We start from the raw sequence: 21,743 nt of genomic DNA on the forward strand, positions 1-21,743 counted from the left end.
CTTCCAGGGTTAACCTTGAAGCACTTAATGAGCCCCAGTCGTGAGGCCTTTTCAAAGGTCACATGCTTCTACCATCCTGGGCTTTAAAGAGCTCTTGTTATTTTCTTAGCTTGCCTGAGGAAAGAGGCTTCTGAGGAGCTGCTGACCCTGATTTGGCTAGCGGGGCTCCAGGCCCAGGGACACCATTTGGCTTTTTGCCCTCAGGTTCTTGAGTGGTTAACCGGTCTTTCCTTCTCTGAACTGTGCCCTGCTCCAGGAGGTGGTCGTTAACACCCGCCCTGAGAGAGAGCGAGAGTTCTCAAAACCTCCCACCTGGAGGAGTTGGAGGCCTCTTCTGAACGTGGTCAGTGGCAACACTTGACTCAATGTTTTACTCAAACTCTGGAAAAACTTCAACCTTTAAAAAAAATTTTTAAATCTAAAGCCTTTAAGCAAAAAGGTGGACTGGATTTTATCATGTTGCATTTTATTCCTTTCTATAAAAATCTCAATAGAACCAGGATTACAAATCAGTATTGTGTGTGTTTTGCAGTCTCGCTGGGTGTGTGGAGCCAGCCTGGCCTCATAAAATGCCATAGTGAAATGAAGGCTAACCTGCTTGGAGACACTCTGTCACGGGCTCTTATTTACACTTTTGAAAAGCATCCAAGCTTCGATTTGTCTGTCCTGCCCACAGATTTTGCTTACAAGGGTCCTCCTCCTTCCCCTTCCAGCATTACAACATCTTATCAGGCTGTTCCTAAATCATTAGGATTATCACACAGCTCTGACCAGCTGGATCATTCTAATTGGAAATTAAGTGCTTCTCACATTGAAATCTCTTCGAAAACATCACCACCGATCTCCTTCAGCTATGGGAATTGTGCTAAATGCCTAGTACTGTATGCTTGGTAAATATTCGAGTTTTACCGATTCAGTGATAATTTCTAGAGAAGTAATCCTTACTGAGAAAGTTATTGAGAAAGCCCTATTGTTTCTTCTGGCAACCAGTATTTAAAAAGACAATCCTATATCGATGACTAGAAGACAAAGAAAAGCCTACACTGTTTTAGCTATTTCCTCTCCTTCAGAAAACCAATAAAAATTCCAAGTGGCAGTGAGCTTACTAATTGTTTTTAGTTGTTTGGTATTTGATTTTGGTTTACATTTGAGGACAGTGCTTCTCAAACTTTTTGTGATGAAGAACTGTCTTGTTTGTTTTTTCTTTCATAGATGAATACTTATGTAAAATATAAAAATACTTAATAGAAAAATGAAATTTAAGTACAAAGACAAAAACAGAAGCCTCATTTTAGAAATTAGACTTACAGACATACAATTACTCTGTAAATATGCTGTTTAATGTTTCTAAATAATACAGTATCTCTGTTTAACTCCTCATGAGCCAGTAACAATTCACAGACTGGCACCTTCTGCAGACCACGCTTTGAGCAACACTGTTTGGGAGTATATTTCTCTGCATTTGTGTCCTCTCACACAGATTTACATGTATTCGGTACTATTACATTATAACCTATAACATAGACCATCTACCAGCTTTATGAGAATTAAATGCACTTGGTGAGCTCTTTGGCAAAACTGAAATTTTCCTAGAAATGAATATTTAAATGCTTAAATTTTAGGCAGATAACAAACAGTATAACTGTTTCAAAACACAGTCGTCCAGTAACACTTCTAAGGCATAAAGGAGAAAGTGTTTTGTAATGTGAAATGAAATCACCTCCTCTCTGATTCACACTCAAGTTAAAATGAGCGCAGATACTTTAGATGGGAAATGTTCTATGCAAAGTATATACACAAATGAGACTTTCTCGCACTAAACAATAGGAAATGTTTTGTCATGTGAAGTAGTAGATACAGGAGTTATTACCACCATATCTTCCTTGCCTCATAGAACATTATGGGACTGGTCTTTGGTCCTTGTGATCGACATCCATTGTCTTAATGTTTCCATGAGGGAGAGCGTTCCATACAAGTAACTTACATTCTTTACGAACATTAACAAATCCTCAAGCTGACTGGCATTGTTGGGTTGTGGCTGTTCTCTCCCAAGGACTGAAGCATGTGGAGGCAACCACTGCAGGTGGAACTCGTGTGCCCCGTGACCACCCGCATGTTTGTCTGCTTGGGGGGGTGAGGGTGGGCAGCGTGGTCTTCCTCAACAAATTGTCACAAGGAAGAACTGTGAGTTTTATTATGGTTAGTCTTATTCCTTTAGGATGAACTCAACTCAAAATGAGAATAAGGTGTAGGAGATGATTTTCACCCCCTTGAAGACCAGGCTTTATTCATCTGCCGGACTACCCTCTTTCTGGCAGAGTGCCCAGGATAGCATAGATGCAGAATGAGTAAAATATAAAGGATTCAGCGAGGCTCTGTGTGAATCAGCTGAAGCAATTCAGTAAAGGCAAGTCGCTTTTAGAAGAAAAATCGGATAAGTACAAACTGCTTGTATATGAAGAGATCAATGAGTGAGTGGCACTGAGGGGAGGATTATTAACACTCCTCTGCGGGTAAGTGCTGCAGAGGTGGGGGATGTGGGTAGGAAGCACAGGTCTGGAGTAATGAGAACCATGTCTCCTGGTCTGGATGGCAGAAGAACAACTTCCTTGATTAATGGTCAGCCAGTGAGGTCTATGAGGCGAAGGCCAGTGGTCTTGGTGGTGGAAGTTCTGAAAGGTAGGACCACTCTCCAGAAGGTGCAGCCCCCTGAGGGGGTCTTCACTGAGGCAAGAGCAGGCAAGGAGGCGGCCTAGGTTGGGAGCAGCACCTGAGGTGGGGCAGGAGTTAAAATTCAAGCCATTCCCACATACTCAAGGTCTGAGATAGCAAGTGGTTGTTTTTTTTGAAATACGTATGTATCTCTGGAATCACAGTAGGTATTTGTTATGAAATGTCTCCCAACTCAAACGGCAGTGCTTATAATCAGAATAAATTACTTTTGAATTCGTCCAGTGCATTCAGAGGTAACTGTATGCAGTCAAATTTAGCCATTGGCACTAGGGCTGGGAAAGCCACATTCCTCCACTTTATTCTAGGCTGAAAAGTGGTGGCAGCTCCATCACTGTGGTCATTTGACACAGGCCAAGTGCTTCACCACATGTCACCAAACAGGCAGAAAAGCTCTGCGCATAATGAGGAAGGAAAGGGCATTTTGAAAGCACACAGCGTTCTACGAAAATTGTCCATGCCCTTCTCCCCCCACCCCCCTACCTAGGTTCTTTTAATCATTCAAGATGTGTTCAAGCTGTAATCTGTGACACCTTTATCTGTTAGGTCATAGCATTGCAAGTGTTTTCTTGGGCGTTAAAAATAAGTCTGTTTGGGGGAGGGAAATGGAACCTGCATGGTAATGTTAGGCAAGCCAATGCAAGCGCACGAGTGGAGAAAGTCAAAATCATGGTTTCCATGGTAACGTTTAACTTGTCTGTGTCGTACACATTTCTCAAGAAATACATTCACCAGACTACCTAGTGATAAAAATTGCTCCACCAGCATACAAAGGTAGATTTCCCAATGCTCTTGCATTCCAAAAGATCTTCCCCCAATTAATTCATCTCTTCTAACCAACCTTGGGCAAGGAACTCAAGTCCCAACTCCTGATCGCGAATCAGCACCTTTTTTTTAGGGGAGAAATTCGTTTTCATGTGATTAATTCCACTTCCTTCCTTTCCCCTTTGCAGATATATGTTGGGTAAAGGAGAAAAACGGAAGTTTGATGAGCATGAAGATGGGCTGGAAGGCAAAATCGTGTCTCCCTCCGATGGTCCATCCAAGGTGTCTTACACCTTACAGCGCCAGACTATCTTCAACATTTCCCTTATGAAACTCTATAACCACAGGCCCCTCACCGAGCCCAGCTTGCAAAAGACCGTTCTGATCAACAACATGTTGCGGCGGATCCAGGAGGAGCTCAAACAGGAAGGTAGCCTGAGGCCTGTGTTGGCCTCAGCTGCCTCGCCCCCGCCCGACTCGCTGAGCGCCAGCTACCGGGAGGCGCCGGCCGCGCTCAGCGCCCCGGCGCCGCCGCCGCCTCCGCCCGCGCTGGCCCTGGCCGGTGACCTCGGAAGCACTACGCCCCTGGAGGCCTGCCTCACGCCCGCCTCGCTGCTCGAGGATGAGGACGACGCCCCGTTTTGCACTTCCCCGGCCGCGCCCGCGGCTCCTGCCAGACTCCCGGCTCCAGCGCCCCCGCCGGAGAAGGACAGCTTCTCCTCCGCCTTGGACGAGATCGAGGAGCTCTGTCCTACATCTACCTCCCCAGGGGCCACCGCGGCCGCGCCCGACAGCTCCCGAGGGGGCTCCGGCGCGCCGGGCGTCCCGAGGCCCGACGACCCCAAGCTGATGGACTCTCTGCCCGGGAACTTTGAAATCACGACGTCCACGGGCTTTCTGACAGACTTGACCTTGGACGACATCCTGTTTGCAGACATCGACACGTCCATGTATGACTTCGACCCCTGCACGTCCGCGGCAGGGACGGCCTCCAAGATGGCCCCGGTGTCGGCCGACGACCTCCTCAAGACTCTGGCCCCTTACAGCAGCCAGCCGGTGGCCCCGAGTCAGCCTTTCAAAATGGACCTCACGGAGCTGGACCACATCATGGAGGTGCTGGTCGGCTCCTAAGAGCCCCAGACCGGTGCCTGCGCTGCCCAGACCCTGCGAGTGTCCCCGCACCCCCCAGCTCTCTGCACTGTGCATGCACCCTTGCTTGCCTTTTTCAGAGAAAAAGATCGTTTTACACAAGGATCACACTAGTTTTTGCTTTGAGCAGAGTTGGAGTGCCTTCATCCACGTATGACCACTTTTAATATGCTTTTTTGAGTGGTTCTCAGAGACCTACGGCCCTGGAATAGGAAAGACTACATTGGAAGACAATGTTGCTATGCTGAATGAAAAAATAAACAGTTCAAGTGAAGCACAAGGAATAAGTTGGAAAAGCTGTAAATTGCATGTGCATATTTGTCTATTTTTTCTATAAGTTTTATTGCAAGAGGTAAAAAGAGAAAAAATATATATATATATTATTTAGATAATCTCAGTACCTTTTCTGGCATTTTCGCCCTGTATAGGTTGACTTGGCAATTCAGCCTTTTTAGAGGCATTAACTACTCCTCCTAAGTGTTGCATTTACATGGCTGTTTAGAAACTGCTGCCCAAATTTATTTTATATTTTTGTACAGATTCTGCAGTTTATGATATTGTTTTTCTAAAAACAAATGCTGTTTATACATATGAGATAGCTATTTTGATAGGATTTGCTCACATAGTTCCTGCAAACTTCAGATGTACAAGTTGCACTTGTACTTTTATAGAGTTGTAATGTTTTATATGTGTTTGGTGCAAAGAGAAAATTGGATCAAATTAACCCGCAGTTGATGTCCCCAAATGCAAACACACACACACACACACACACACACACACACACACACTGCTTTAAGAAAGGGCCAGGCGATATCACACCCAAATTTCACAGGCACCGACCCCCTGGCACGAACACCCGCCAGCACTGTGACTTCCAAAGCCAGAGCCACGTCTGCTCATCAAACTTGCATTAAGCAGTTGGCGGGAGATGGCCCGTGGAGCTGGGGTGGGGGAAGGTTTGAAATGATGGTTCTCTTTAGCTCCCTCTCTTGATACTGAATACTCACTGTATTTATGCCAAGTTTGTGCTTTTAATTGTTCTTATTTTTTTTTAACAGAAACCCAGATCTTTCCCTTTTGGCGTAATTTTTACGATTACCTGAAATTTTACATGAGAACAAAATTTTCTGAAAAGTAACTGACCTCTTTGTGGAACTAAACCCTATTTGCAATGCTTAGAGCTCACAAGGAAGAAACTACCCCAGAAGGCATCCACTGTGTTGCTCAGTTGTCTTTTCCAGCTTTCCTTCCCTAGAGCTTTTGTTCCCTCTGTTGCTAAGTGCTGAAAATGGCATCTTCGTGATCACCACAGTGAGCACAGCTCACCTCGGCCCAGCCTGGGGTGCTGTCTTGTAATGTCCGTTGGCTCTTGAACCTGGAGTTGGTACCATTATGTCACAGTTTCCAATCTGGTTGCTTCCTCGAATCAACTGCTTTAACTACACTTTACAAGGCTGTTTTACCCATATACACAGACAGGACTCTCTATGCATGTTCCTCTTCCTTCCCCCTGCTTCCCCTCCACCCCACCCCTGCCCCGCACCCCCAGGACACTTGAGAAGTAGCTTTTTATTCCTAGTGGTGTATATTTAATTTAAAAAAAAAAAAAAACAACAAAAAAAAAACATTTGCAATGTATCATGCTTGTTGCCGAAATTGTTGATGGCCTTTTCGTTTCAGTTTTTTTTTTTCTTTCTTCCAATGGTACTTTAGCTGGTTACAACCTATATTGTTGAAATGCAGATGGCTTCTTTAGGAATAACTTTTATATTTATTTAAGAATTTTTAAATTATGGGATTTGTGTTATTGTTGTTGTCTTTGTTGTTGGTCATTTGTCAATATTCAGTCACCAATTCTGCTCACTTCTTGCCATGGATAAAATTGAGTCTTTCTGGCCAATTAAAAAAGACAGCTTTATAAAATGGCACTTTAAACAAGCCATAGATAGTTTTATTTTTATAATGCACATGGCAGAGCAAATACATTTGTGATGAAGGAACTGCTCATTTAAGCAAAAGATTTGTGTATGGTATGATTGAATTTTTCTATATTCGAATTTACATTTTCCCCCACTTGAATGTGTTTTCAAAGGCTAATCTTCCCCTCAGTAGAGCAGTGAGAGATCAAATTGCACTTGTTCTCCTACAAGCAGCCTCCACCTGGACGCCTCTCCCTGCTGCAGATGGGGCATTTCCTTTGACAGGACCAGGGACCATCTAGCTGAGGTGAGGCCTGTTGTAGATGCTTCCGGTGTCACTGTGCCTGTCCATTTTAAGAGCTTCCTCTTCCTGTGGAGAAAAAGGCAGCCCAGGCGCCGCGCTTCTGATAACAGGAGGCCCCCGGCGAACTCCCCACATGCCGCACGCACATACATACGTGTACAGACACAATAGTGTTGATTATTCTGAACAATACCAGGGTAAGGCGGTTGATTTGCCATTGTTAAAAACTGATTTACAGTAACTTAGAACAACTGTACTTTGGTTGGATTAGCAAATCGTGTGTTTAAACAAATCCCATATGTTGGGCAACAGTTCAAATAAGCGTAGCAAAATGTTGCCCAAACATGGTTCTCTGACTCTCTCGTATTTGTAAGGCTGGGCTTCCAAATCAAAACAAAAAACCCCCAACAACAGCAGGCAAATAAATGCTTTTTAACGCTGGACCCTCACCATAAATGCTTGCTATTCCAGGTCTGTTGAGGAAGACGTGGGAAATTAGGGGCCCATTTTTCAAAGAACAAAAACATCAAGTGTCCAAGTGACTGTTGTCTTATTTTCACAAAGTGATGTTCCAACAGGGAAGAATGCGGGTCTGGGTGTGATCTCCAAGCCCCAGGTTGAGTGTGGGAGTGCTTCCAGATGCCACCTGGCTCTCGTGCCTTCCCCCTTCCTAAAGGACATTGCGTGGCATCCGGACTCAGCCTGGCAATTGGAGGTGCCTTTCTGAGAAAGACATGCTGGGTGGGCTGGGAGAGGAAAATTATTGACAGTGATGTGCAATGAAATGACAAGATGAGAGCAGAATCATAAGAGCTTTGAATTTGAAGTGATTTTTTTCATAAGTTATTTATTCCTTTTTTTTTTTTTCTGTGTAAATATATTTATTTGACTGTGGAGCTCTAACAACATCTGGATCGTACCATGTGCAAGAATGTATGGTAGGAATGTATTCTCTGGTAGGAATGTCAGTCTGTGTTCCAAGGGGGTCCGAGCCAGACCCCTGGATCTTCTCTTGTATGCACGGTCCACATCCAGTTTTCGCCTCTTCTCTAATGTAGGTCTATTTGAAATATGCAAAGGGTATGGATGAGGAATGTTTCAATACCTCCAAATTTTTAAGAAAATCAAGCATCAAAGGGTTGATATTTTTAAACTTTTTTTAGTAACACTTTCTCTTGATGACAGAAGGGGCAGCCACACTGACACCCTCGTTCACACCAAAGGGTGAGAACTAGCCAGAACCTCCGCTACACCTCGAGTGTCTTTATCAATTGAGCTTTTTATTGCCATATCCCCGTGGAGTATCCCAACTGCCCTGAGGTCAATCAAGGAAAATTTCTTAAATAAATAAGCTCCAAAGAGCCAAAGTATCATCTTACAGATCGTTTTTAAAGCTTAAATTTATTAACCACCTTCGTGGTAAACAATGAATTATGAATACCACAGGGCAGCCTTCTTAGATGACAGATGTAAAAAAAAGACAACAAAACTCTACTTTGTGCAGCAATTGTTACCCTCTATATGAATTGTCTTAATTTAAAAACCTTGCTGTTACAAATTGGACCTTTATACCTTTTCTGAAAACATTGAAAAGAGCATATTTACCCAGTTCTGGCCGTGAATGGTTAACTTCCTGTAACTGCCGAAGGCAGCGAACTGTGTGCGTCCTGCTTGTGTACAATTGTCCTCAGTGCTTCTAAGAATGAGTCTGAATGGTTCTTGAAAATTAGCCAGTATCAAATGCTGTGGCAGACAAAGCCAATAAAAATTGCAGACGTGTTTTGGGGATAACAAGTTTGGAAGAGAAATACAGTCCAGACAAGCAAATACAAGATTTTGGAAAATATGTACATAGTGAGATGTTTGGTGCATGGTTTTTGAGGAAGGCTTTTGTCAAAAAGGAGGTGTAACCTTTCCCCCACAGACCTGAGAGCTGTGCCTTTTCTATGCAATATTACAGATGTTACATCGGAACCCAGATAGCTGTATTCACATGTAGGTTTGGGCTGTAATCTGAACAATTGGACAGATTAAATGTACATGGAAATGAGCAGTCTTACTTTTGTAGTTTTATATTATACAATAAACAGTTAAAAGATGAGTAAGGCGTGTTTGCAGTTTGCTTCTGACTGGAGCACAACCAGCTCTAATGTCACAGTTCGCTGGTGTGAAGGAACAGCCCACCCTCAGCCTGTATGGGGGTTGGTGCAGTTGACCTTCTCGCCCTGTCTTGGCCTCAGGAGCACATTTCCCTCCTGGTTCTCTCCCTTGCCTCTTGGACCCTTCTCGATCTCCTGGTGCTCACTTATCTTCCCCAGCTCTCTCTTTCCCAGTGGGATCCAATCCACTCAGGACAACGAAGACCTGTTTGCCGCTCCTGCCTCTCCCTCCCAAGCTCTGGAGTTAAGTATCTGCCAAGCGTGGCCACCCCACACTCAACCATGTTTCCCCTCAGGGCGGATCCTTCTTCTTTGGTCCTCCCTCTTGTCCCAGCCACTCTGTTCCCCAGTGTCCATGCTCCCTGGCTGCCTCCTTTCCATCCCTGCCACAGCTTCCCCAACCCCGGCCCTCTTCCCTCCTGCAACTGCTTCCTATCTACTGTCAATGCCACAGCACTTTCTTTAACATCCTTGATGTTAGAGTTGACGGAGTACCAGTGGTTCAGGCATTTCTGGCCCACCATACCAGCTGGTGAGGGAATGGAGCTAGATGTGAAGGTCCTATAAAATGAGAGTTCCATTCAACCACCAGTGGGATATTTGGGGGAGTTGGTGTTAGGGAGAGGTTAGGGGTTGAATTCTGTGCTCCAAAATTGATGTTGACGTCCTAACCCCCAGTACCTCAGAATGTGACCTTAATACACAAATAGGGTCTTCACAGAGATAATCAAATCAAAATGAGGTTATTAGGGGAGCTCTAATGCAATATGACTAGTGGCCTTAGAAGACGCGGAGATGTTGACAACAAGTGCACAGGGAGTACACCAGGTAAAGATGAGGGCAGAGAACAGGGTGATATGCCTCTAGGCCAACAAACACCAAGGACTGCCCGCCAACCCCGAGAAGCTAGGGCACAGGCCTGGAGCAGATCTGCCCCTCCCCCAGCCCTCAGCGGGAACCAGCTCTGCTAACACCTGGATCTCTGACTTCCAGCCTCCAGAACCACACATTTCTGTTGGTTAAGCCACTCGGTTTGTGGTACGTTGTTACAGCAGCTGTAGCAAACTAATCTAGGGGAGGAGAACAGGCAGGACGAGCTCTTTCCAGACATTGCAGTGGAAGATACTCATTAGGCAGCTAGAAATAAGAATCTGCTGCTCAGTAGAGAGGTTTGTCTCCGGAATATGAGCAGCTGCTATTAATTAGAGACAGAACTTTGGAAAATCATTCACTCTGTGCTTGTGAGGGCAAGATAAATCTTTTCGAAAATCTTCACAATGCAATGAAGATGCAAAATTGGAATATTGTCTTTCCTCGTGCCCCCAGCAATGCCTAGCACAAAGTATGCACCCGAAATATATGTTGAATTAAAAGAAGGAAAAAGGGTATAGTTCTCTTTACCATATGGGAGAAGCCCAGAGCTCAGCCTTCCTTGTCTGGGTCCCTGGCCGGCTCCTATCCCAACCCTCTGGATGCCCCATTCCCAGCACACATATCCTTGCTCATGCCCCTCCCTCTGCTTGTAGAAATTTACCCATCACTCCAAGGCCAAGTTCAAGTGCCATCCATGAGCTTTCTCTGCATCCCCCCAAGTCAGAACTGACGTCTTCCTCTGCTAGAGGGCTCTGGAAACTTATGGAAATGCTCTCAGCAAGTCCTGCCAGGTCTTAGGTGAGCTGTGCACCCTTTGTTTCCTCCACTCCCTTGGGCTCCGTGACCTCCTGATGTTCATCTTTGCCAGAGGTCTGCAAACTATGGCCCCTGGGCCAAATCCTGTGGACTGTCTGTTTGTTTAAGTAGAGTTTCGTTGGAATACAGCCACATTCGGTCATCTGTGCAGCTGTCCTACTGCAATGGCACTGAGACTCCAAGTCTCCCAAGATCTAAAATATTTGGCCCTTCACAGAAAAAATCTGCCAGACCCTGATGTTTGCAAACCACATAATGCCTCAGTCGGTGTCTGATCCTAGCTGGGGCCCCAAAGTGCCGCAGGGCCCAGCCCCTGTACCCAAAGGCTCGCGTGGACAGAATACAGCGCGTATTCGGGACAGGCGTCTCCAGGTGCTGGAGGAGGGGCTGCGAGGGCTGGAGGAGACCGAGCGGTGCGCGGAGTCTCACGAGAGCGGCCATCTTCTAGAGCTAAAGATGGCGGAGGAGGCGGAGACACAACGCTCGCCGTGGAAAGGCCCCATTTTACAGAAATGAAAGCCGAAACGCACACCGAGAAAGTAATGATTGTCTGATGCAAGCCACAGTTCACGGCATCCGGGTTCGGAGTTTGGCTCTGCAACCGGACCGCCTGAGCTTGAATCCCGGCTCTACCGTCTACAGCCTGTAAGCTGGGGCAAGCTCCCGAATCTCTCCGTGCCTCAGCTTCCTCACAGGTAAGATGAGGGTAACAATTGAGCTTATTTCACACAATGGTGGGGATTTAATGAGTCCATATGTGTAAAGCACTTAGTTCTGGGATCTTAAAGAAAAGAAGTCCAAGAAATGGCAGCTGCAGCTTTAACGAAACCGTGGACGAGGCTCAAACCCGCGTCTCTGCTCGCTGTGGTGTTTTAGTGTTTTAGGTCGAGCCATAAAGCAAAGCTGGGGCGTCTTAATGCTAAAGGCGTGTTTTGTGGGGACACCACCATTTCCCAACACCGTACTTGTCGTCATGGTGGTCAGCTGTTTGTTTACCGAGGACTGTGCTCCCGGCTTGTGTGGCAATCTGGGGGCCCAGAGTGCCTATTGCCTTTTTCCTCTTGCTCCGCTTGGAAAGGAAGCTTTGACTGAATCGCGAGTCACAGTCTCCAGGGTTACCATTGACTGAGCACTCGCGTGTACATGAGTGCCGGCGTGTGTGACCTCATGGTCCCTGCCCTAGCCCTCGGAGGTTTATCCTACCTCCTCAGCTTTGCAGAGGAAGGAGGCCAGGCTCCGAGAGGTTGTTAAGAAACTTCCCAGAGCTCACACAGCCAGCAAGCGGCAGAGCTGGGATTGTGACTCGTCACCATAACCCCTTCGCACCCTTTCCTAGGGCCCATCTGGTGTCATGGGGGATGTGGGGCCAGGCCAAGGCCTGGAGGCTGGGCAGGGGGAAGGAGTCAGGAGATCTCATCCCAGTCTGAGCTTTACCTCTTTCACTTGCCTGACCTCCAACAAGCCCTTCAGCTCTCCTCTTCTTCGCTGGGGTGTGTATCCCACTGGCACTCTGAGGCATCCCCTGGAGGGACAAGAGGAAGATGGTCCCATGAGGGGCAGGGAACCAGGAGTTAGGGCTGCTCTCCAGGGCTGAATACCCCTACTCTCTCTCATCCTGGCTCTCTGTGACCTTGGACAGACTCCGTCTTTCTGTCTCCTACAGACACTCCTACAGGCACTTCCCGTTTCAGAGACTCAGTTGGCTCAGTGGCAATGAAAGGGGGCAGGCCTACATACATACTCTGGGGACCGTGGTTCTCCCGCGCTGCAAGTTAGAAGACTGGGGGCTCCAGCAGCATCTCTGGGCGCTGGGGCCAGGCCTGGGGGATTTTACAGAAACATTGGGTGGGAGGAGCCCACTGTTCTGAGGGCACCGGTGCCAGCCTTGGGGGCGTCAAGGAGGAGGGCACGGTGTGTACATGACCCGGGAGGCACACATGCCAGCATTGTCCCTGGAGCTGGGAAGCCCCTCAGAGCCTCCCGCTGCCCCAGCCCCACAGCCTACAGCAGTCACCACCGCCCCCCCCCCCCCAAGGCTGAGCTACCAGCTGCTAGCAGGGCCCATTGTTCAGCAGTGACAAGCGATGGCTGCAGGAGTATAGGCTCTGGAGGCTGGCGAGGGAAGGGGGAGGGGTGGGGCACGGGGGAAATGTCTCCCAACAGCGCTGTTGCCCCAGCACAAACAAACACACCCAACCCGTGGCTGGCTTTGCTTGTCTTCTCAGGTTGGGATCCTTGCTGGACGTGTGTGTCACTGGTGCTGTGGGTTAAAGTACAGAGTCAGGCTGCCTCTAGGAAAGGAGTTTCAGTCACTTTTCTCCCAGCCAAGTGCCTGAAAACAGGGCCAGGTGGCTGAGGGCTTTTGAAATAGTGTTGTTGGAAGGCAGTGCAATCCCCACACTCGTTGTGGGGACTGCATCCTGGGGTCTGGACAGGTTCCAGCTATGGTAATAATCAGCCCGACACTTGTGTGCAGCTTGGTCCCGTCGTTCAGTCACTCTGTGTGATTTTCATGATGATTCTGATGGGGGGGGGGCAATGGGGGAGGCTGAGCAGACCTGGGGAAATTGAGGTACACAGAGGGGGCCAAGGCTGCCAGGTGCAATGTGTGTGTGGAGGGGGAGGGATGCTGGTCAAACTCTGGACTCCAACCTTTATTACCCTCAGGCATTTCAAAGAAACTGGCCAGAAACTTAGTTATGAAAGAATAGTGATCCACAGCAAGGCAGGGAGCTCGAAGTCACCCCTTGTCTTGGAGCAGACTCAGGGGTAATTGAAGTCATTCAGAGCTTCCAGACATCCTTTCCTCTGAAAGCCTCCCTCCTCTTTCCCCAAACTCACATATTCCCCAGAGCTGAGGAGGGCAGAAGCAGCTCAGAGAAGGGGACCGCCAGTGGTCTACCTCAGTTCAGCTTATCAGACCTGATTAGGACCCACAGTGCCGTCCCAAACATCAACTTAAAAGAGAGTGAGGCACTTGCTGAATTGTTCCAATTTGGAGACAAATCCTAAGCCCACACCCCCTCCCCCCTGCCACTCCGGATGCTGCCCCAAAGCCTTGCTGGTGCTGGGCTCCTGCTGTCGCCTGCCCAAGGGCTGGATCTTAGTCTTCCTCTCTCCATCTCTCTCTCCCACTCTCTCTCGGTATCGCTCCCTCCCTCAATCTCTTGACTCTCAGTCTCTTGGTCTGCCTCCTTGCCCCTTCTGTCTCAGTCAGTCTGTCTGCCTCCGTCTGTCTGTCTCCTACATTTGTACTTACAAGCCAGCTGTGCTGCCCCAGAGTCTGTAGATAGCACAGGTCTCTTTGCCCTAGGATCTGGGGAACTGGGTAGACCCTTGAGTGATCCTGGTGAGATTGGGAGGAGGAGGGGGAGCTCTGAGTGGGGCTCACCTGCTCATCAAGGGCCTTGGTGCTGCCCTTGAGTCCCCAGCTTCCTACCTGGGGCCCCCTGGCCACCTGGTTGTGGAGCCAGTTAGAGTAAGAGGTTTTTTTTTTCCAGGTTGGCCTGAGCAGCTCTGACTGGACTGAGTGCAGTTGGCCTACAGGCTGGGAGAGAGATTCTAAGCAGAGGGGAGGCCTGGGTGAGCTGGTGGGGGGTCTGTGCGGGGCAAGGTGGGCTCTGAGGAGAGAGGTCTACCTGGCAGAGGACAGGAGCCAGTGGTGCTGGCGGGGAATGGACACTGGATGAGTCTTGGGTCATTCTGTTCTAAGTGATCTGCAAATGGACTGCGTAGTGTAGGCAAGAGGCTGCTTGGGACCCAGGTGAGGGCTGGCTAAGGGGTCAGGCCAAGAGCTTATGTCCAGGGTGATAAGGGAGGGGAGACTACCTTCTTTAAAGCAACTTCGTTCTGCTAGACACTGGACTCATTGGTCCCACTTTCACTAATCCACCTGGGGAAACTGAGGTCCTGAAAAGTTAGGCAAGTTGTCCAAGGTGGTATAGCTGGTAATGGGGTCTCAGAGTAGAGTTCTATGTGTGCCTGTAGGACTCTGTTCTGCACAGTGGGGATGTAGCCCCCTACTGTCCAGGTGGTGTGGGCCACACTGTGGGTCATTGTGGAGATGCTGCCAGGCGAGGTTTGGACATGGTCTGTAGCTGCCTTGGGGGAATGTGGGGCCAGGAGGAGGTTCGAATCCCCAAATCCTAGCAGCTTGCCTCCCTGGCCTGCCAACCACCTCTGCTGGGCTCCAAGGAAGAATAGGATGGACAAGAGAGAAACTTCAGAGGCCAGAACGGCTCCCACCCCATGAGACTGATCCCTGTGGGTCATAACAAACCAGGGGACAGATCCCTCGCCAGTCAGAAACAACCTGTGAGCTTGTCTGAGGGCTGGTAGCAGTAGGAGGTCTTCAGGGGCAGCTCAGGCCAGCAAGCCCGCTGTTTGTTCTTTCATTCAGTTAGTCTTTACTGGCTCACCCCCAGTGTCCCCAGTGCAGTAGATGCTGCCACCACCCCCTAACTGATGAGGCCTGAGTCCTCAGAGTCCTTCTTGAGCCCTTCCTTGCCCCGCTCTGCCTGGTATATGCTCTGTCCTCCACTCAGTTGCTGCCCTGTGGCTCCGCCTCCTAGCTTGTTTCCCTGCCCCCACCCTTGTCTGGATCCTTTGTCTTCAGCAGAGCAGCAGAATAACCCTTTAGAAATAGAAATCATCACTGTGCTCCCCAAAATATACATGTGGATCACCTGGGGGGCCCGCCTGGAGTGCAGGCTGAGCACCTGTGTTTCTAACAGGCTTCCGGGAGACACCGGTCCATGGACCACACATGGAGGTGCCGAGTGTGGGGTTGAGGACAGGCGTGGGTTGAGTCACCAAACGGTTGTGGTCGGTCAGTACTCAGTCTCTTCTTGTTTTCCATGAAGTATCTCATTTAACCCCACTACAGCGCAGTAAGATAGGTGTCATTACCAGCGACTTCCCTTTTCAGGGCGGCTTCCTGCTTGCCCTTTTGGGATGTGCTTTCTATCCCCCTGTGTTGGTGACCTGACTTCCTCCACCCTTCATCCCTCATGGGCGAAGCTGGGGCATCCTTCAGAGAGGAGAAGGGGCTAGACCTGCACCCTCTCAGCGGCCTTGTGCTCTTGGGCAAGGGGACCAGGTCCACGCACCAGGCACTTGTCCAGTCTCCCCCACCCCCATCCTCACCCCCACCACCTGTGCTGTTGAGGGATGGCATGGTGGGGTCCCAGTGGCTCCAGTCTGGAGGGAGCAGGCCCAAGGGCCATCACTCTAGGACGGGTAACTGATTGGGAGAATGCTGCATGTGCTGGGCCTGTTTCCAGGTGGGGAATTTCCCTTTCCCAGTCAGGAAAGTTTTGTGCACTTTGCCCCAGCCCTCCTCCCCTGAAGGGCTTTGGTGGGGTAGGGGGGGTGGGGGGTGGAGGGGGGAGTTGGGAGTGGGGAGGTGGTGGTGCTGCTGCGGCTGAGGGAGGTGGGTGGGCCAGCCCTGCCCTGAAGGAGAGAGAAGTGGGTAGCAGAAATCTTTTTTAAACTACTTTTGAAGACTTTTTATTAATAAAGTTTACCCATTTTAGAGCATCTTTAGGTTTATAGAAAAATTGTAACCAAAGTACAGAGTTCCTAGGGGCTTTGGTGGCTCAGTCGGTTTAGTGGCTGACTCTTGATTTCTGTTCAGGTCTTGATCTCAGGGTCCTGAGATGGAGCCTGGCATCTGGGTCCGTGCTGGACATGGAGCCTGCTTGAGATTCTCTCTCTCCCTCTGCTCCTGCCTGTCTCAAAAAAAAAAAAAGTACAGAGTTCCCATATATCCCCTTCTCCCTGCCCCCCTAAATTTTCCCCCATTATATTGTTTTGTATTAGAATATTACATTTGTTACAATTGACAAGCCGATATTAATGCAGTACAGTTATTACCTAAAGCCCACAGTTTATATTAGGGCTCACTTCTTGTGTTGTACACTTCTATGGATTTTGACAAAATCCTAATGTAGTGTCCACAGTTACAGTGTCATACAGAATAGCTTCTCTACCCTAAAATCTCCCCTTCTCCACCTGTTCATCCCTCCTCTCCCCACTGGGCCCTGGCAACCCCTAATCTTTTTTCTAGATCCATAGTTTTGCCTACCAGAATGTCATGTAATTAGAACATTATAATATGTAGCCGTCTCAGACTGGATTCTTCTTCTTCTTCTTTTTTTTTTTTTTAAGATTGTATTTATGTATTTAACAGAGAGAGAGAGAGCGAGCACAAGCAGGGGGAGCGACAGGCAGAGGGAGAGGGAGAAGCAGGCTCCCCACTAAGCAGGGAACCTGATGTGGGACTTGATCCCAGGACCCTGAGTTCATGACCTGAACTGAAGGCAGATGCTTAACCAACTGAGCCACCCAGGCTCTGTGAGAGTATTCTTTGTAAGAAACTGCCAAACTGGTCTTCCCAAGTGGCTGTGCCACCAGCAGTGAAGGAGAGTCCCTGTTGCTTCACATTCTCATCAGCATTTGGTGGTGTCAGCATTTTGGACTTCAGCCATTCTAATAGGTGTGTAGTAATACCCCCTTAATTTGCAGTTCCATAATGACAAATGATGTTGATGATCTTTTCATATGCTTATCTGTCATCTGATGTATTTGTTTATTCAGATCTTTTGCCCATTTTTTTTTTTTAAGATTTTTATTTATTTATTTATTTGACAGAGATCACAAGCAGGCAGAGAGGCAGGCAGAGAGAGAGGAAGGGAAGAAGGCTCCCTGCCAAGCAGAGAGCCCGATGCGGGGCTCGATCCCAGGACCCTGGGATCATGACCTGAGCCGAAGGCAGAGGCTTTAACCCACTGAGCCACCCAGGCGCCCCCTTTTGCCCATTTTTAATTAGGTTGTTTCTTTTCTTTCTTTCTTTTATTTTTTTTTAAGATTTTATTTATTTATTTCACAGACAGAGATCACAAGTAGACAGAGAGGCAGGTAGAGAAAGAGGGGGAAGCACGCTCCTTGCTGAGCAGAGATCCCGATGTGGGGCTCCATCCTAGGACCCTGGGATCATGACCTGCGCTGAAGGCAGAGGCTTCAACCCACTGAGCCACCCAGGTGCCCCGGTTGTTTCTTCTCTTATTGTTGAAAAGTTCTTTGTATATTTGAGATACTAGTTCTTTATCAGATATGCGCTTTGCTAGAATTTTCTTCCCTCTATGACTTCTTTTTGTTCTCTTAGTAGTGTCTTTTGCAGAGCAGAAATGCTAAATTTTAATGAAGTCCATCTTTTCTAATTTTTTCTTTCATGGATCACACTTTGGGTGTTTTCTCTAAAAAGTAATCACCAAACCCAATGCCACCTAGATTTTCCCCAGTGTTATCTTGTAGAAGTTTCCCGTAGTTTTGCATTTTATATTTAAGTCTATAATCTGTTTTGAATTGATTTTTGTGAAGAATCCAAGGTCTGTGCTTGGATTCGTTTTGTGTGTTGTGAATGCTCAGTTCTAGGATCTTTTGTTGAAAGGACTATCTTTTCTCCATTGAATTGCCTTTGCTCTTTTATCAAAGATTAGTTAACTATATTGGGGTGGGTCTGTTTCCAGGTACTGTGTTCTCTTCCACTCATCTGTGTTTCTTCTTCCCTTACAGTGCTGTCTTGATCACCATAGCTTTATTGTAAATCAGGAGGTTGAGTGGTCAGACCCTAATTTTTTTTTTTCTCCCTCAATATTCCCAATTCCTTTCCTGACCTGTCCTCCCTTCCAACCTCATTCTTCCTAAGTCTTTCCCTTGCTTGGTGCCCCATGACTCCATTAAACTTTCCGAAGTTGGACCACCACTCCAAGCTTGGTTTTGCCTCAGGACCTTGGCAGTTGCTGTGCCTTTCCTCTCTATCCTTGCATTTTGTTAAACCCTATGAAATTAGTATTTTTGTAGAGCCCCCCCCCCAGAAAAGGTTAAATCTCCATAATTACATGGGGATCAGCCGTTGTTTCTCATCTTCCAAGATTCAGCTCTAATGTCACCTCCTCAAAGTGGCCCATCCCTGACCACCCTCCCCCACCCTTAGCCAGGCACACAGCTCTGTGTTATTTTCTTCATAACATTTATTGGCATGTGAGGTCATCGCATTCATTTATTTATTTCCTTGTTTGCTACCCATTTATTTCCTTTGGCATATAAACCTCCTAGCAATAGTCTTCAGAGACCCAGATATTTGTACCATTCTGGGGAGGGGCTTGCCTCCTCCCACCCCACTCCAAAACTTGACTGATATCATATTTCCGACCAGCCTGATTTACCTGACATAGAACAACAGGGAAATATGTCTTCCCTGTAGGTGTTAAGGACCAAGTTCAAAATCTCTACAACCATGTAGTTGGACAGTAGCATGGATTGTTCAAGAAAGGTACTCTAGGGGCGCCTGGGTGGCTCAGTGGATTAAGCCGCTGCCTTCGGCTCAGGTCATGATCTCAGGGTTCTGGGATCGAGTCCCGCATCGGGCTCTCTGCTCTGCAGGGAGCCTGCTTCCTCCTCTCTCTCTGCCTGCCTCTCTGCCTACTTGTGATCTCTCTGTCTGTCAAATAAATAAATAAAATCTTTAAAAAAAAAAAAAAAAAAGAAAGGTACTCTACTGGAGGCAGAGGGCTGAGTAGGAACGTCTCTGCACCAGCAATACCTACTTGTTTTCTTGGCTACCACCTCTACCCGCCTGTCCTCCACTTAACAACAGAATAGCTTTCCTTACACCCTACCATGTTCCTCCAGAGCTCTAACTTTTGGTGGTTCTTTATGGCCAGACCCTGTTGTCTCCTGCCCCATGGACTCTTTCTGGAGTCCTTTCTCCCTGGGTACCTAACCAGACCCAGCCTGTCCTTTGGAGCTCCGAGTAAGCTCTGTCTCCTCCTAGAGCCTTCCCTGCCTCACTGACATTGCAGGTCTCCTGGCAGTGACCTGTTATCTTGGGCCGCTCACAGGGTTTCTTTGAGATTTGCTGGGGTCTGTTTCAGAGGTCAGGCTCCAGAAGAACAGGGACTGAGTCCAGAGACTGAGTGCCAGCTGGCCATGCTACCCTGCTGCTGAGGAGGAGTGTGACTTGCTAGAAAGGGAAGGAGGAGAGACTGAGGGGCCTTTCAGCGAGGGGGGGACTTTTGTCTCCTCCTTGGTGGAGTCAGACCCCCAAGAACACACCAGCTCAGAGAGGTGGGGCATGGTTCCCCCCCCACCCTCCCAGAGGGCCCTTGTAGCAGTCCCTCCCCACCCCCCCGCCATGTGGAGCTGGGTTGACTCAAGTGGCAGGAAAATACGCCCCCCCTTCCAAGCTGCTGCACATCTGTGCCCAGACAAAGCCAGCTATTAATCCTAGCTTTTGTGTGAGTGTTTGGGTGTTGAATTCCACTTGGATCTGCCGGCTTTTGGAAAGGGAGATTGGAGGGGATTTAGTGACAACAAAAGGAACCCACTGAGGGGAATGGGAGGGGGCCAGGGGAGCTAAGAAACCCAAGTGCATTCACTCTGAGCCCGGTGGGGGTTCCTGGGAGCCCAGCTTCATCGAGAGCCTAGCAAGGCTCCCAAATTCCCAGGGTCTGAGTCACAAAAAGGGGCCACTCCCCAAGAAAAAAACACCAGCTTCCTGGGCCTGCCTTGCACTCCAGATGCTGCCTGGTGCTGAGGCCCTAGCTTGACCGGACCTGGGCACTGCCCCTGGTACTGCCCCTTTCAGACTAGAGCAGCCCACTGCTACGGGAGTCCAAGGATGGGAGACAGAAGATCGGCAGAAGGCCGGAGCCCCGGGACAAATCCAGATTGGGGAGAGCCTCAAAGCCACCCCAGCTGAGTCAACAACAGAGCAATAAGGCCAGAGGCTCTGAGGCAATAGGTCGCCCAGTGGCTTGTGTTGGGTTCTCCCTAGAAATTCTTGGGCACTTGGTCCCAGCCAGGAGCTCCACCTCCAGGGAATCTAGTCTACACAAACCCTAACTCTGGCTCGAGCATCCAACACTCGGAACAGTCCAGGACAGGGTCAGAGTGTCAGGGACAGGGTCAGAGTGTCTATGTGGAGAGGGGTGGGCTGTGTGTCTTAGAGTGTCAGGCACTTCTGGGGGCGGGGGGGGGGGGGGGAGGCTAGTGACCCACGGCCCAGACAGGTGTTACTGGATTCTCTTACTCAGCAGGAGCTCTGGACTGGTTACTAATGGGTCAGGAAAGTGGCCTGTGGGGCCCCTGACCTGCCCCGCCCCTCCTGCTTTATTAATTTCACCTTTTTAAATGAGCTTCCCATCTGCGGGTGCTTGACTCCAAATGTTCACCACCTTTTCAGGTCACACCAGCAAGTACAAGTAGTTTTAACTCCCGAGGGTGTGAAGACACCCAGAGCTTCCTCTCCTTTTCCCTGCCTTATCTCAGAGGTCTGGTAAAGTCATTCTTTCATCCATTCAGTAGCTGATTGAACTGTTGTTCTGGTTTAGCTGCTGAGCAGCAAGTGCAACATGTGACTCCTGATTGACACTTGTGTGCTCAACTAAGCTTCTGGGTTTATTTAACCTATTTGCTTTTTTAAAAAAAGATTTTATTTGTTTACTTGAGAGAGGGAGAGAACAGGAGCAGGGGGGCTCCAGAGGGAGAGGGCGAGAGATAGAGAATCTCAAGCAGACTCCATGATGAGTGATGAGCCTGTCATGGGGCTCGATCTCACAACCCTGAGGTCATGACCTGAGCCTAATCAAGAGTCGGCCACTTAACCAATGGAGCCACCCAGGTGCCCTTGTTTAACTATTTTCTAATGGTTAGCACACTTACAGATTTTTTAAAAAACAGTTTTTATTTGAGTATAGTTGGCCCACACTGGGACATTATTTCCAGGTGTACGACATAGTGATTCAACATCTGTCAAGCTGTGCTCCCCACAAGTGTAGCTGCCTTCTGTCACCATACAATGCTATTATGATATCATTGACTGCATTCCCTATGCTGTCCCTTTCATTCCCATGACTTATTTATTTCATACCTGGAAGACTACATCTTCCATTCCCCATCCCCCATTTTGCCCATTCCTCACCCCCCTTCTGGAAACCATCAGTTTGTTGTCTGTACTTATAGGTT

General features: G+C 48.3%; 1 protein-coding gene across 2 annotated transcripts in view; it reads left to right on the forward strand.

Moving 5' to 3' along the window:
- The window catches only part of SERTAD2 (SERTA domain containing 2), a 114,789-nt gene extending 105,821 nt beyond the window's left edge, over positions 1-8,968 (forward strand). For both annotated transcript variants that reach the window (XM_045979637.1, XM_045979635.1), the window contains exon 2: positions 3,684-8,968. In XM_045979637.1, the coding sequence (XP_045835593.1) occupies positions 3,688-4,626 (939 nt within the window). In that variant the 5' untranslated portion in view covers positions 3,684-3,687 and the 3' untranslated portion in view covers positions 4,627-8,968. The remainder of the gene's footprint in view (positions 1-3,683) is intronic.
- Positions 8,969-21,743: the final 12,775 nt, after the last annotated feature.

The sequence above is a fragment of the Meles meles genome, chromosome 15, assembly GCF_922984935.1.
Source record: "Meles meles chromosome 15, mMelMel3.1 paternal haplotype, whole genome shotgun sequence".
NCBI lineage: Eukaryota > Metazoa > Chordata > Mammalia > Carnivora > Mustelidae > Meles > Meles meles.